Source organism: Mus caroli, unplaced genomic scaffold (assembly GCF_978045245.1).
Source record: "Mus caroli unplaced genomic scaffold, Mus_caroli_1 scaffold_6, whole genome shotgun sequence".
NCBI classification, from domain to species: domain Eukaryota; kingdom Metazoa; phylum Chordata; class Mammalia; order Rodentia; family Muridae; genus Mus; species Mus caroli.
The window spans coordinates 45,080,897-45,097,227 of NW_028227261.1; the positions used below are offsets into that span (position 1 = coordinate 45,080,897).

At 36.9% G+C, this 16,331-nt stretch overlaps 1 protein-coding gene across 4 annotated transcripts in view; it reads right to left on the reverse strand.

Annotated features, from left to right (window-relative positions):
* LOC110293190 (AGBL carboxypeptidase 4) overlaps nucleotides 1-14,953 on the reverse strand; it is a 1,191,022-nt gene extending 1,176,069 nt beyond the window's left edge. For all 4 annotated transcript variants that reach the window (XM_029476352.2, XM_021161009.2, XM_021161010.2 and 1 more), the window contains exon 1: nucleotides 14,767-14,953. In XM_029476352.2, coding sequence (XP_029332212.1) covers nucleotides 14,767-14,800 — 34 coding nt within the window. In that variant the 5' untranslated portion in view covers nucleotides 14,801-14,953. The remainder of the gene's footprint in view (nucleotides 1-14,766) is intronic.
* Between the last annotated feature and the right edge of the window lie 1,378 nt (nucleotides 14,954-16,331).

The following is a 16,331-nucleotide window of genomic DNA, read 5'->3' on the forward strand; positions in this document are numbered from 1 at the left end:
GCCCCCCGGAGCTCATGTCTCTAGCTGCATATGTATCAGAAGATGGCCTAGTTGGCCATCACCGGGAAGAGAGGCCATTGGTCTTGCAAACTTTATATGCCTTAGTACAGGGGAATGCCAGGGCCAAGAAGTGGGAGTGGGTGGGTAGGGGAGTGTGGAGGGGATGGGGAACTTTCAGGATAGCATTTGAAATTTGAAATGTATATAAAGAAAATATCTAATAAAAAAAAAATATATATATATATATAATATTCCAGAAATGTAAGAACAGTTAGGAGAGGGATGTGACAAACATACATAGGCTTTGCCATTTCTCCTGCATGAGTGTGTTATTTACATCCATTTAATAGAATAAGTTCAATTACTACCTTAATTTTGACCAGTTCACAAGCTCATTTCTTTTCCATACAGCACAGGAAAGAAAGAATAGATAATCTTCTTACAATTTTAGAAGATGGTCAAACCAGTCCAAAAATGACATCAATGAGGTGACTGTTTCTACTTAGACATTTAAAGGAGTATAATAATTTCTCCTTGGTTTAAAAAAAAAAAGTCATTGCTTATCTGGTTGAAAACACTAACTAAATGCACAGACCTGTTCTAGTGAGGCAGCAGAATAGCACAGGCCCACCAATGTGAAGCATAGGTCTGAGAAAAACTCCAATCCAAGACTGGGGATCCCAGGGCAGTATGGGAGACTGAAAAGCAGGTAGCTGGAAGCAAGGCTCAAGAATGAGCTTTTCAAGTTTAAGAAGTGGGGAACCACCTCAAAATGGCTTCTGGTAAGCTATGGAATCTCTATGAGCTGTATTCTTATAAGCACACCAGGGCAAAATATTTTGAAGAGCAGAAATCTACTACAGGAGGCAGCATCCAACATATTGCCTAACAGCACCCAGGGACTCCTCCTGCTATTAGACTTGGACATGTAAGTGCAAAGTATCTTTACTAGCAGTTACCACTAAGACTCTTAGTAAGCCGCCACAATTATTACTTAAGTGGACTTTCTCCCTGAACATAATCCAAGTCAACAATAACCCACTAGAAGGACTCAGATAAAACAAAAAAGTATGTGCCAGAAGACACATACACCCCAACAGATGTGATATGTCATAGTCACGATGTCAAAAAAAAAAAAAAAGGCAAAGAAGCAATACTACAAGGTTTGAAGAAAAAATGCCAAATATCACAGAGGCTGAAATATCAGAACAGGACATCTGTTGAGAGTAATCCTAAAAGCTAGGAAAGAATTAAATGATATATTCCTGGTCATGAATGTAAATTATTGTCTACCAAGATTGTTATGCCCAGGAAAGTTATCTTGAGACATAGATAGATGATAGATAGATAGATAGATAGATAGATAGATAGATAGATAGATAGACAGATATCTACATACACATACACAGATATGCAGAAATATGACTACTTCAAAACAAACAGAGGTTAAAGCAAATAGTGGTAACTAAGCCAGCATTAAATAAAAGTATTACTTCTTTTTCTTTTTTTTTTTTTTTTGAAAACTTCAAACATGTGTACTTCATCTACATCATTCCTCACTTGTTGAGGTTTTTTGGTTTTTTTTGTTGTTGTTGTTTTTGCTATGTATCATAATGCTAATATTGGTCCCCAAGATTGGGTTGCTCCAGGGACAAGAGAATCCCACTTTATACCAAGTGATGCTATGTGAACTTGTTCCTAAGTTTAAAACTATCAGTCAAATAAAGATGCATACAGCCTACAGCAGGGCAGAAGAGAGGTAGGTAGAGTTTCAGTTCCCATGCTTGGGCTCTGAGGAAGACCATGAAGGGAGGGGAGAAGAGAGAAAAGAGAAGGTGGAGAGAAGAGAAAATGCCATGGGGTATGAGAGTCACGGAAATCATGGCTGATTTCCAATCTAGAGCTGGCCAATTAAAGCTAAGAGCTGTCCAGATGGGTTTATTGATGGGGAAGTAGATTCTAATAACTTGTATATCTGCCCAGCTCTAGTACATTAAAGGCACATTATAAATATAAAAGGTGTGTGTGCTTTATCTGGGAACTGACTGATCTAAGGCGGGGTAGAAACCCCTAGTAGAGATTAAATATTTATAAAATCGACCACTCACATCCCCTCCAACTCTTCCTATGTTCTCCTACTTGCTCCCAAATCCATGACCTCCTCTTTAAATATTGATAGCTACTGAATCCATTTAGCACTGATCTTACATACATGTGTCCAGGGGCGACCATTTGAGACTAGACAACCTACATAGAAGCTCATCCCTAAAGGAAACTGATTCTCCCTCTCTCATCAGCCACTGGCCAACTGCTGATACCTCTTTATCTATGGGCAGCACCTCATGGAGTTTCCCCCATCCACACTAGCATGTTAACCAGTGCTGTCATTAGATAATTCTTGTCCGGAAACGCTATACACAGAGGATGAAGAAAAGCTGTTTCACACACAAAAACCCAAGACAGCAAAAGCAATCACTAAAAGATAAAAAAGTGTGTGTGTGTGTGTGTGTGTGTAATAGTAATAATGAGAGATTTCAACGCTTTATCCTCATATTCTCATATCTTCTAAACTGGAATGCAGCAAAGAAAGGTGAGATATAAATTACACCATAGATCAACTGTAATTAACACATATTTCACCCAACAGATAAATAAAAACACATTATTCTCAATACTGTGTAGAATTTTCTCCAAAATGTATTACATTATAAGTCACAAGGCAAGCACCAATAATTTTATAAACAAACTTATTCGCTGCATTCTAGCAAACCACAATGGAATAAAACTAGAAATTAATAAGACTACCCCCAGGAAATATACATATACTTATATATAAAACAATACACTATTTAATGAATAGTGTGTCACTGAAGACATGAATGAGGAGATTTTTTAATTCATACAGAAAATTAAAGTGCAAACAACTATCAGAATCTCTGGAATATAGCCAAGCCAGTCCTACCATAAGCCTATACCTATAAGCACTCATATTTAAAGAAATCAGAGACTCCAGGGACTAGGGGGAGTGGATGAAGAGGATACTTTTAAAACAAACAAAAAAACAGATGCTGGGGCTCTGCTATTAAGAGTACACACTCTTACAGAGGGTCAGGGTTGGGTTCTCAGCACTCATGAGGTGGCTAATAACCATCTATAGTTCCAATCCTCTTCTGGCCTCCACTAGCACTAGCCAAATACATGGTGCACATACACACATGCAGGCAAAATCCTCGTGACATAACACAAAAATTCTTTTTAAAAATCTGAGATTTTGTTCATTTACAATATTTCAAAATGAGATATTTAGGTATAATTTTAAAAATCAGAGAACTCTCAAATAAATAACCTAATGGTTTGCCTCAAAGGTCTAGAAAAATGAGGAGAAAATCACAAATGCAGCACATGACAAAGAAAAAAATAATAAATTGGGCTTTGTCTCTGGTTCCTGGCTAGTCATTAGGTAACATGCTATATTAAAAAAATTTTTAAAAAATTTAAAAAAAGGAACCTTCTGAAGCCTTGAGACAAATAAAATAAGTTCTTCCTCCCTTTGGTTACCTCCACCAGTTACTCTTTGTCATAGTGAAAAAGTAATAGAGATAACAATGTAAAGTTACATTTGTTTTTCATATTTTATATTATTTTAGCTACTTCTCTAATTTTATCAGGGCTTAGGCTGATTGTGGTACTAATTATAGCAGCAGACTTTTTCTCTGATCTGTCAATGTCTTAATCATATAGCCTTGAGTATCTAGACAAGCCACATACATACATGAGTTTCATTCTTCATTGTAAAAAGAATAATCATGATGATGATACCTTAATCACTGAGTAGTAAATAAGTTTTAGAATTCTGTAGCATAGAGTAGATATTTCACCCAACAACTTTAGCACTAATTCAAATCAGCATACACACAAAATTTATGGGAATATTTAAAGGGTAAAAATGATACTTCAGTAATCACTAACATACTACATAAATATCTTGTTCAAAGTCTTAACTATCTGAAAAATAAACCTAATATATTAATTGGAGAAATAAATAACATGGAATCTATGAACAATATTTGACCAATGAAAGCTCTCAATAAATGTTTAAAACTGTTACAACCGGAATTCTCAGTGAAGCCTCAGAGACTTTGTGTACTACCTATTCCAGACTACTAAATGTCTATAATATTTACATATAATGTCCTTTCATTTATAAAACAGAATATTATACTGTATATTAAAATGATCAATTATTCATGTTTTGAGACCAAAGACCCTCATACAATGTTATTAGAAGCAATATAATGTGAATTACCACTGTAGTACATTACTTTTAGTATATATAAACAAATATATAGTTGTGTGTGTGTATATTTACATATATATTAGTTTCAGTATACTTATACAATTTTAATATATATAAGACAAAATTATTTTACAAAGATAAACTTAATATTCAGGTTTATATATAATTTTTTTCATTTCTCAATTTTTCAAAATATTTAAATAAATATTGATTTTTATACTCAACTTAATCTCTAGATAGCATGTATCCATATTTATACATTCAACTTAACATATTTCATTGGTTTTCTTTCTTCTCTAGGTTGTCTTTCAGTGTTAGATTTCACATTTCTAGGAGCACCATCATCATGTCCACACATCTACCTCATTGTTACCTGAAATTTTAAGTACCTAAAATAAACGTATCCTTTCTCCAATGAAACAAATTCCACACATGGTTCTCCTGTTTCTGTCAATGGAAGCTAAAGTTTAATCATGTTATTTTTATCTTGTTCTTCTGCATCTTTTGAAAGATACATACAAGGAATAAAAAGTCCTTAGGAGTTAACTAGATCTTGGAGATTCTTGTTGCTATTCATCAGCTGTGTGAGCTGAAATAAGTTACCATACTATTCTAAAATCACTTTCCATGTCTAAAAACATTAGAAATCAAACAAACTAATACTGCATTTTTAAAGTCTAAACGCAAGTTATACAAGGTACTTAGAAAATCATGGATATTCAAAAATGCTGTCAAAGCAATTTCTCTTCCTTCATCATAGTAATCAAAAACTACAGTTGCTTTCTTTGAAAATGTCCTTATTAACATTTCTTATTCTAGAGCCCTGTCATTTAAATCCTCCTGTTTCAGGTATCATTTAGTACCCACCCATTTAAAGCAATAACCACAAAGCAGGCAAAGTTTTCAGAGTCCTATTTTTACCTAGCTTGGTAGCTTCCAGTAGCACAGAAACTACTTTGCATTAATTTCTAATCCAAAAATGCCTTCATCCAAGCTCCCGATGCCTAAGTCCCATCCATAAGATGTCTGGTTTCCTTTAGGATTCTTTGAGAGACTTTGGCAATGAAATCTTCACCACTTCCTCACCTATCTTTCTTATGCCCATTATTGTTCTGTCCAGAGGAAATGTGTCTTCTTTAAACTTACCTAATATCCTATTCTTTTTCTTATTCCAACATTCCAATAGTGTCTTTGATTAAGACCTGGCTCTTCCCACAGGATGCTAGCTGGTTTTTGTAGTCTTAAGAGGTGGTTGTAGGTTATTTCTTTGCCCTCTAGCTTCTCTAGGAGAATGGAAGCCTAGTGTTCTCGGGTTCACACTTCCTTTTAGATCATTACTGCTCTTTGTTAAGTACTCTTTTTTTGAGGACAAGCCATAATAACAACCTGTTGTTCCCCGGCCTGTAATGAACTACTGTAAAAACCCTTCTGACTTCTTTTCTAGGTGCTGGGCACAGGGATTAATACAACAAATATAACAGGATATTGCAATCAATTCCTCTATCCATGTACTATACCATCGCACAAGAATATTGAATGAGATATATTGAATTTTAAAATGTACACTAAAATTAATTTCATCTGTCTTCATATTTTAATGCTGCTACCCGCAGATTTAAAAGGGTCTATGTAGATTACATTTGTAGTTCATGGTGTATTTCTCCGAGACAGCAATAAGATAGAACTTTCCATTTCAACTCTCTCAGGCCAGAAGTCTAAGCCTTCAGTGTGTCAAGAGGTTAGTTGAATATGAGTTGATATCTTCCTTACTTTAAATTTTACAATCTCTATTCTACACAGACATTATACTTTTCTATTTCTGATAACTCTCAGATGTATCATGAAATTTCATGCTTTGTTATGATTTGAGCTACAACGTCTTCCAGAGGCTTAAGGTGTTGGCCTTCCCAACACAATGTTTGGAGGTAGGGCTTTTAGGAACTGATTGAATCATGAGGTCTTTGACGTAATAAAAGGATTAAAGCATTGATGGATCTATAATTTAGCATCATTAGAAGGTAGAGCTCTTTTTATAACAGCTTCCTCTTAGATTAAAACCTATCTTCTAGAGGAACTCATTGAGACATTGGATAGTTACAGGGAGGTAAAACAACCTGATTTTAAGGGGAAGGCAAGATTCCATCCTTCAGGGAAGCTCATTAAGCTCTCAAAGTAAAGAACTCAAAATAGCTTCAGGGAGTACCTGGAAAAGGCCTGATTAATTAGACTCCTCCCTCAGACACAGTGAGTTGCCTGAGAAGACTAGCAGACAGTCTAACAACCTGGAAGCAGCAGAGACCACCTAGGCTGCCTAGAAGAAACAAGGACCAGCAGAGCTGCCTGGATGGAAGAGGCTCAGAGCAACATAACTATTTGCAAAGGACACTTCCAACATGTTGAGGGCCTGTAGGCTCTGCAGTGTTTTTCCAGCTCCAGAGTTTCAGCTTTTGTAAGCTGCCCCCAATTCTGGGTGAGCTTTGGTAATGCAGCTCTATCTGAGTCATTTCTGGTCTTCACCCATATTCCTATAAGTAACCCCAAGAAAACCCATTGGTTCATCCAGCTGGATTTTAACAATATCCTTGTGTTGGGGTGTTCTCTATCCAGCATTACTTGACATTTATTCACATCTCCCTGGGAAACAGCATCACACAACAGCGGTTAAGCTGAAAGAAGTGGGTTATTAGAGAAGTGCCTAACTCTTGGCCCCATCCTCTTTGTTTTTCTATCTCTCTCTCTGCTTCCCAACTGTCCTGAGATAAACTACATTACTCCTCATCATGATACTCTGCCTCACTGTGGCCGTAGTAACTAAACTTCTGAAACTACAAGCCAAACTAAATCTTTCTTATAAATTATTGTTCTTGGGTATTTTCTCAGATCATCAAAAACTGTTTCTCCATACTCAAATTACCTTTTTTACCTTTCATCTTTTCCTGTCACAAAAATACTTGATGCCCTCGCCTAAGGAAGGACTAAATGCTTGGGGATAATTGATATCAGAATAACCTAAAACATGGAAGAATAAAATGTTAGATATGACATGTATCATTTCCAAATAGAACTCTTAAGAATTATTATTCTGTTACAAAATTGTCTCTTTTCTTCTGAGACCAGAAACATTCCAGGTAGAAGCTATGCTAACATCCTGACTCCTTCCATGGGCATATGGAAACAGCGATAGGCTGACCTACAATGGACAGGTAAATAGTAGCAATAAATAAATCATTATTGAAGACTATTGGTGTTTTTTAGCTTTTTATTATCAACTGCAAAAGTTAACCAAAAGTGGCTAAATGTATCATATCCTTTGAACAGAATCATTCACATTAAAGCCAACCTTTAGACTCACCATCTCCATCTTCCTTAATAAAACCATTCATGAATTAGCTTGCTTTCCCCTAATTTTCTCAATTTCAGATGGACCATTTTTTTCCATCCTACTTTAATTCTTCTAAATGATTGTTTAAATGTAAATTATATAAAACCACTTAATATTCTTCAGTGTCTTCCAGCATCACAAAAACAGAAATCCAGATGCTCGCAAGCCTTTTGATGGAAGCACATAATATTACTTCTGAAAAAAGTTCAAACCTAATCAAATGTCTAGTTGTATCCAATAATTCATACAAAATATGCAAACATGAGAAGCTTATACTATACCAAAGAGATGCAGGAAATCAATCAACACAATGCAGGAAAATCACCTGTCTTATTCAAACAAGCAAACAACAAAAGTTGAGCTTTTAAAAGAAAGAAGGACCCTTTCGCAGGCTGAGGCTGGGCCTCTGCATAATATTATTATAATATAATGAAGCCCTGTTTATATGCTTCCTGGCCCAACAAAATATATCTGACAGGTTGATCTATCATAGTTGTGTTAGTTTTCAACCACTGGTCTAAGATAATCATCATACAATGTGGTACAAAAAAGAGAGATACATCTCAACTCTTTCCTGATAATGAAACTATGTTGCTATAAACACTGAGATGAAGGGATAAGACCACCTGGATCACTGACACCTGCAATGTTTTTGTTTCATAAATTAAAGGTTAGTCCTACTAAAAAGTTGCCTACACTGTTCTGCTAACTTGGAGGAGTGATTATAAATTTCAGCTTAAATAGTGTTATGGTTGCCTTTCTGTTGCTATGATAAAAAGATTCTGACCAAAAGCAACTTACGGGAGTAAATGATATATTTGGCTTATGCTTTCAGGTCAGAACCTACCATCAATGAAGTCAAGCAGAAACTATGAAAGAAGATATTATCTGTCTTAGAGTCTCATATTTGGCCAGCTTTCTTATATAGCTCTGGACCACCCATGGAGGGAATAGTATTGTCCATACTAGGCTGGACTCTATAATATTAACAATGCAATCCTCAACAAACATGCTCACAGGTTAATCTAATCTGGGAAATCCTTCAATTGAGACGGGCTTTTCAGTGACTCTAAGCTATACCAAGTTTACAGTTAAGGCTATCTAGGACAAATAGGTACAACTAAGCCTAGTTAGCTGGCCCCATATTTTTGCTTGTATATGCAATTGGAAAATATGTAATTCCCTAAAGTCAGTTCAGAAAGTGCCCGTTTGCTAATATTTACTTTCCTAAGAGTGTATACTAGTCCTGGCCACAAAGACCATCCAGAGTGGGCTTTAACAATGATGGACTACAAAATGGATGGACATGGGAAAGACTAGTCCAGTCCTTTTAACTTCCTGCTCCTACTTTTGTTTTAACTAAAATGATATACACTAAAGAAAGGAAGGATCCTTGTATTGTTTATGTTCCTACTTTCCTTTTATGATTCTAAATTTATTGATAGCTCAATGTGCAATTGTAAAGATATGGCTTGGACATTGGGAAGGTAGCTAGATATATTTGAGTAATGATCATTTTAGTTAAAAACTTTCTCTTCTTTCCAGATTTCAGACTGAGCTACAGTGTCTCTCTTGTTCCTCTATAATTTCTATATAAACTCTAAATGTGTATTTTAAAAACCTTATAACCAAGAAATAATAGCTTCTGGATGTGTATAGCTAATGTGATAGTTAATGTGCTAGTAAATGAAGACTGGCAAGTGCAGTCAGTCAATCAATCACTCATCAAACATTACTTTATGCCTAGGGTAAATTTGCTTAGAAATTCATAGCAATAAAATTTGCAAAACTGAGAAAGGTGTACATGAAAAATTTGAACAGTATGGTTCTGAAAATATATGAATAAGCTTCTGGGGCCCTTTCCTCAGCTCATAAGCTTTCATCCTTGGGAGTGCCTTTCTTTCGTCCTTTCTTTTGTTCTTGATAAGCAGTCTATTTCTATTGCTTTCTCTCCATTTCCTCCAGACAGCTCCCAGGATTGTCATCTAACCTATACTATGTTTTCTCTTCAACACTAATAAAATTGTCCTTGAACTTCAAAGAAGACTATATGAACAACTTTGAAGGTTTATTTAAATTTTAATTACTTACATTTTTCAAAGAGAATAATACTTTCAAGTAACAGGAAAAGATGATTTTAGAATTAGTGAATTTAGTGATTTTTCAAATGCTTCCAAGGATTGTTTTACTTTTCATTAACAGCAATGTCCTTAAATTTATATAATATTAACAAAAGTATACATTTCTGCCAGTAATACAATTATTTTATTTGCTATAAAAATAGTTTATTAAGGAATTTGGAGAATTTTTTAATTTTCATTAGTTTGTTAGGAATTTTGTACAATGTAGGGGTTTTTGTTTTGTATTTTAGACTGAACACAGACTTTTTCTTCTACTTCTGGCCAGCCATTTCTTGTCATTTCAACCTGGATGACTCAAAAAGCTTCTAAAAATGTCTGTTATTTATCAATAAGAGGAAGAATACTGTGCTAACCCTGCTGAGCCACATTCTTATGGGCAGAATGAGTTGTCTTTTCATTGCTAAAAAAAAATAAACCCATTAGACAAACTGCATCATCATTTGTATTAGCATGAAGCATCCCTTTATTATAGGAGGGACCTGAAAGGAAGAATTTTTAAGGATCTGAGATTTAGTTTTTGCTCTACTGGTTCATTTTCGTAATACAGCTTACATTACTCTTTAGGTTTGTCTATATTGCTACTTTCTTTTTAAATTTTCTTTTATTTTTGAGATTATATAATTTCTCCCTTCCCTTTCCTCACACTGAACTCTCCCATATAGCCCTCCTTACTTTTTCAAATTCATGCTCTTTGTTCATTAATTGCTATTATGTACATACATAAGTACACACACACACATACATGCACACATGTGTTTGTATGTATTACCAAATACATAAATACAATTTTCTCAGTCTGTATAATAGTATTTGTATGAATGTTTTGGGGGCTATTTTATATTGGGTAACCTATTGGTACCATCTTCCCTACAGAATAATTTTTCTCCCACTCTCAGCATTCCTTGGTTGTCTGTACTTCTTTGTATAGAGCTGAGATCTCCTCCATCCACTTGAGCATGTTTATTGTTGTCCTATTCAGCTTATGCTAAGGCAGTCAGATTGGTCACATTGGTGAAACTTTTTGATTGTAGCTTGTAGCATAACTAGAAGACATAATCTCACAGAAAACTCCTTTATCCTCCGGCTCTTACAAAACTTTCCCATCTCCTCTTCCTCTTCCAAAATGATCCCTGAGCCTTTGGTGTAGGAGTTGTATTGTAGATGTATCAGTTAAGACTGGTCTTTACAACTGCTCTCTATATGTTCAGAGAAAAGTTTCCTTAACGAGGAGGGGTGAGGGCAACATGTATCTGTGAGTGTAAGGAGAGATATGTAGGATGTAGTTGGTTTAATTAAGTGGTGGGTGTAGGTTCTCCTTCAGAATTCATGACTTTACAAGTACTGGATTGTTGGCTAAATCTCCAGTACCAGGTATGAGTTCCCTTTTGTTCAGACAGTCTTAAGACCAACTAAAGAGCTGTAGGTTACTGCCGAGATATACATGTCACTATTGCACTCTTCAGGTTATCATGCTACAGGGGTCTTTGTTGTGGTTCATAAGCATGATAGCTGTATAAGAATGTCCGTTGTTTCCCTTCTTTGGTAGCTAGAATAGTACTTTCATGAAGCATCTAAGACAGTCCTCATGGAGGAAGCATTCAGGTCAGTTCCAGCTCACAGGCCTCTTGGCCCTCTGATTGAAATGAATGTCTTTAGCAATAGGGACTTACTTTCCACCTCTGAAGGCAGGGGGCATCAAAGGTCAATACCAATAGCCTATAATGTTCTTGGAGTTTATTGGACAACCCTGACCAACAATTCAAAAGAGGGCTTCTCATGCCTGGAGCTGGTTTACATGATAGACTTTTCATCTTGGAAAGAGCAGTTAGTCCAGAAGGGAAAAATGCAATTAAACCACATGCGAGCATGTGTGTGTGTGTGTGTGTGTGTGTGTGTGTGTGTGTGTGTGTGTATGGCAGTATTTAATATATATAGTATGTGTGTATTATAGGTAGATAATCATGATTTTTTCAGACATTCTCATTGTTGCCCTCATTTATCTTCCTCTCTCATCCCTAATTAGAACCCTTTGTTTTTGCTATACCATCAGGTCATTTGTACCCTGCTATTCCTCTCTCTAGTGTTCCATAGTGTGCCTAGCAATGGTCCTTTTTAACTTTCCCGGGGGTTAGAGTTGATCTAGGGTTTGTTGCATGACATGCTATACAAGGTATTTTGATCATATTTTCTTCTGTTCCCCCAACTCTTCACACATACATCTCCCCTCACCCATCCACCCAACTTTGTTTCCTTTTTTCACCCATCAAGACCAATTTGTGCTACTTCCATTGGGAATAACCTACTACTATTTTGCTATGTGGACATCATATTAAGCCAATTCCTAATGACATGCATGCTCACATTATCTAGAAAATTCCTTATTAACACTCCTTTACCAGTTTATTCTGGAATCTAGAATCTAGATTATATCAGACTGACAATTAAAATTAACCAGTAAATAAGGATTGAGAAGGCATAATAAATTAGAAGATAGGTAACCTGGATTTCCCATCATCAGTTTTCTCATATCAAAGTAACCGATGACCTCATTGTTGCTAAGTCTAGTCTCCTTACTCCCCATTTCATGTCACTTGGAAGTATTTAGTCTACTGAGGAGTCTACTTATCTTGAAATACTCTTTTGATTGCTCTCTCCCTGATTATACCTTCTCAGTCTCATTGGAAAGTACTAAAATATCTCAGTTGACCCTGGGCCTTTTCTCCCTCTACACAATTTCATCCACATTCATAACTATCTCACTTCCAAAATAATTATCTCCATGCAAGTTCAGATATAAAGTCAACTGCTTTGTCAATGTCTCCACTCACTTGGGTGCCTTAAAGATACCTCAAACTCCATAGTCAAAAACTAAATTTATGGCCTTCCCTCTAAAACTTAGCCAAAGATCTATTTTAACTTTCCCTATCTTTGTAGTGGCACAACCAACCCTCATTTGCAAAAGATAGAAAATGATAATTTCTGATATCTCATATTTCACTGAGTTCTATCTATTTTATCTGCTGTGTCTCATTTCTACGTCCCTGCTATTATTTCCTAACAGTTTCTCCCATAGATACTCTTGTATTAATACTTTCTACTACAGCAGAAATAGTTTTCAATTATTCTAATGACTCTATATTTCCACTTAAAACCTGTTGTAGTTTCCCATTAACCTTGGGAAATTTGAACAAAATTACAGTTCTATAAGACCTAGCTTCAGCTTTCGACCTCTCTCCTACCATTGTCTCATGAGCTCCCACCCACATTTGTCTCCTTTAAGATCTTTACAAAGTATATTAATAATTTTGCCTTGAGGTCTTTGCACTTGAGTTCTCTGTGCCTATACTTCTCTTTGCTCTCTCCCTTTATTCAGTCTCTGTCACCTTTCAAGTAAACTATCACTTCCATTCAATCCAGTCATTTATTCATTGAGAACATATTTTACATCTGATTTAGTTCTAGACCATATAAGATTAATAGGCAAAGCAAAGCCTTTGCAGATTTTATATATTAGTCAAAGGAGAGGTATACTTAATGATAAAAATAATAATCTGTTTACTTATATAATTGATTCAAGTGGGATAAAAGATTTTAAAAAGTCAAGAGAATCAAGAAGGGTTTGCAGTGAGTGCCTAATTTGGTATTTCACATATAGTTAGCATTTAATAAACATTTTAAGTGCATGAGTGGATGAATGTTCATGTTCCTAAAAAAATTTTCATGAAAAGCCACACTGCAAAATGAATAGAAGAAATGGAGATACCAATCAAAAAGAAATCATAAAAAGCCATAAAAATAATAATGTCTTGTACCATTCTTGTTCATTTCAAATAGTTTATAGTTACTATTCCTTTACTACATAGCCTTATAACTAGTGGTGTGTGTGTGGGTGTGTGTGTGTGTATACAAACACAGGTATGCATGCACACACACAGTGAGGGGGGTCTGGAGTAGTTCAAGTAAGTCACTCTTATAACTATAGTTTGCAATGTCTTATTAACACATACATAAGGTAATATATAGCCCACTTTAACTACCCACCAATCTGTATATCCCAAAGTCATTGATTTTCTATGCAAACACTGATATTAACCCTTAAAGTTTCAGCTGTTCTGTCCTCTGCCTGTTTTACAAATCTCCTAAATATAAAAAAAAAGGACTCTTGCTTTCTTCTATTAGCCTGAAAAGCACGTTGGTTACTAATGCTCTTAGTCCAACCAGACCCATAAGGATATCCTTAGAAACAGAATCCTGGGTTTCCATTCCTGTCAGAATCCCTGCTACATAAAGGCTATCTTATACTCACATAGATAGGACATGTAACCCTTCATAATTTTGAATGACCTTCAAGACCCCAAATACACTTATGCACTCCAGTCTCCTTTGGTTGGGTGACCCTTCAAGTCTCTTGTCTTCTTAAGGACAAGATTTGTATACTTTGTGTGTGACTCCTTAGTGGCCCTTAGGACTTTAGAGTTCTCTCAAACACAAATATTCTGTAAAAACTCCACTTCTATGGAGCCCATATGGAGGTAATATATCTTCCACATAAACTTGCTTCCTCTCCCCAGTTCCAAATCATATCCCGGGTCGGGGGAGGGGATACCTTCCAAGGTACCACAAGAGTTTGAACACGTTCCTTTTCCAGGATTTTGACTCCGTCCCCATAATAGGTGCCTCTCGTTATTATGGGTCCAATATCATCTTTCCAAACCCTTTCTGGGCCAATGCTTACTCAAGAGTGTAAGCCCTCCATCAGCAGAACTTTGAAATTCCCTGCTGGTCACTCAGAGAGATACAGACCCCCAGTGAACCCTGACCCTGAAGTAACCACCTCAGTATCCTACAAGGGCGCCTCCTCAAGGATAGGGCAATGAAGAGTCCCCAGTCCCCTCAGGCCCAAGACAGGCACCTCAACCTTCCCCTGCTCCACAGCCCTCACAGACCTGCCTCTGGCGCTGTCTGGCTCCGCTCCGCCATTTTTGTTGTCCGTCAGTCAATGAGCCCACGCAAAAACCACCGGGCAGTGGGGAGCGAGCGGTGGGATCCGCGGGCTGACAGAAAAGGCTCCCTCAGGAAGACGCTGCGCGGCGGTTGCCAGGGAAACCGGCGGCCCCTCAGCGGCCGGCTGGGAGCAGGGGGCGGGGCAGAAGAGAGCGTGCAGCCGAAGCTCCGCCTCCCCGCACGAGCGCACCGCCCTCAAGCTCTGAAGTGCACTCTGCACCCAAGCCACAGTAACCTGGAGATTGAGCTTGCTTAGCCGCCTCTGTCTTGTCAAAACTAAGTCTGCAAGGATGACACTTTATTGGCCCCACTCCCCAGGTGCCAATCAAAATGTCTGGGTGGGTTGGCATTTCTAAGGCTGGCGATTATTCTAAGTACTTGGGATAAGTTTCTTAATTTCCCAAAGCTTCTTCCCTTAATGTCCTTGCTTTCATGAAGATGCTGAGTGACCTGTATTCAGCTTACAAATATTGAGAACTAATTGAGTAATTAGCCAAAACTAAAGCACACAGAAGTTCTAAAGACCCTGGCTCCCGAGTCTGTTAATTTCCATCAGAATAGCTGTAGGTTGCTTTCTGTTGCTTACATGAAACTCTCTTATATTTCCTTGTTCTGTTCTCCTGGGCCTAGCTGGCTTACAGAGTTTGAGAAAATGCCTTGATGCAGAAAAGAAGAGAGACCATTAAGCTTTTTAGGTAAAATGCTAGAGATGTGGCATACATATTCATTCACCCGCACTAAAATATGTGATAAGATGGGGCACCATAAGAATATTTTACCGCATGAGTGAACATTCAGGATTGGTTTGCAAAAAATATTGATAGATATGGATAGAAACTATTCGTTAGACATGTCTTTGACACTTAGGCAGTTTAAAATTCACAGCATGTCCACATGACCAGCAAAGTGACAAGTAAGAGCCATGAGACTTTGTGAGAATTTCCTTGTAAGAGCAGTTATTTGAAGCTGAAAAAGACAAAGGAACTTCATTAAGTATGGGGAGATGAAAAGGAAAAAAAAAATAGTGAGAAGGATGTGAGTTCCATTAACACCCTGACCTTAAAATGCTTTATTTAGTCTTGGGGTGGGATCTTAAACCAGTTGAGCCTCAGTATTCTTTTCAACAAACTGAGAAAAAGGCATTACCTATCACAGAGGACTGCTTTGTGTCCCACATGCATGATGGACAGGGTTGCATTGCTTGATAAAAATCCAGTAAATTTTTTAAAACTTAGTATGCTTAGAATAATAAATCTCTCCCGATGCCTCTTGGGAGCCAGACACTGTGCAGATGCTGGTAGTAAAGAGGGAAACGAACCACAGGACAGAGATGCTCTGTTCAAATCTTACTTTAAATATTATTTAGAACCTAGTAATTTAGTTGTGCTGGCCATGTTTCAAGTGCTCATTAGCTCATTTCTTGTAGCTAGTGGCTACCATAGCAGACAGCATATGTGCAGAGTACTTTCATCTCTACAGAAGGTTCTGTTAGACAGGGTTGATAGAA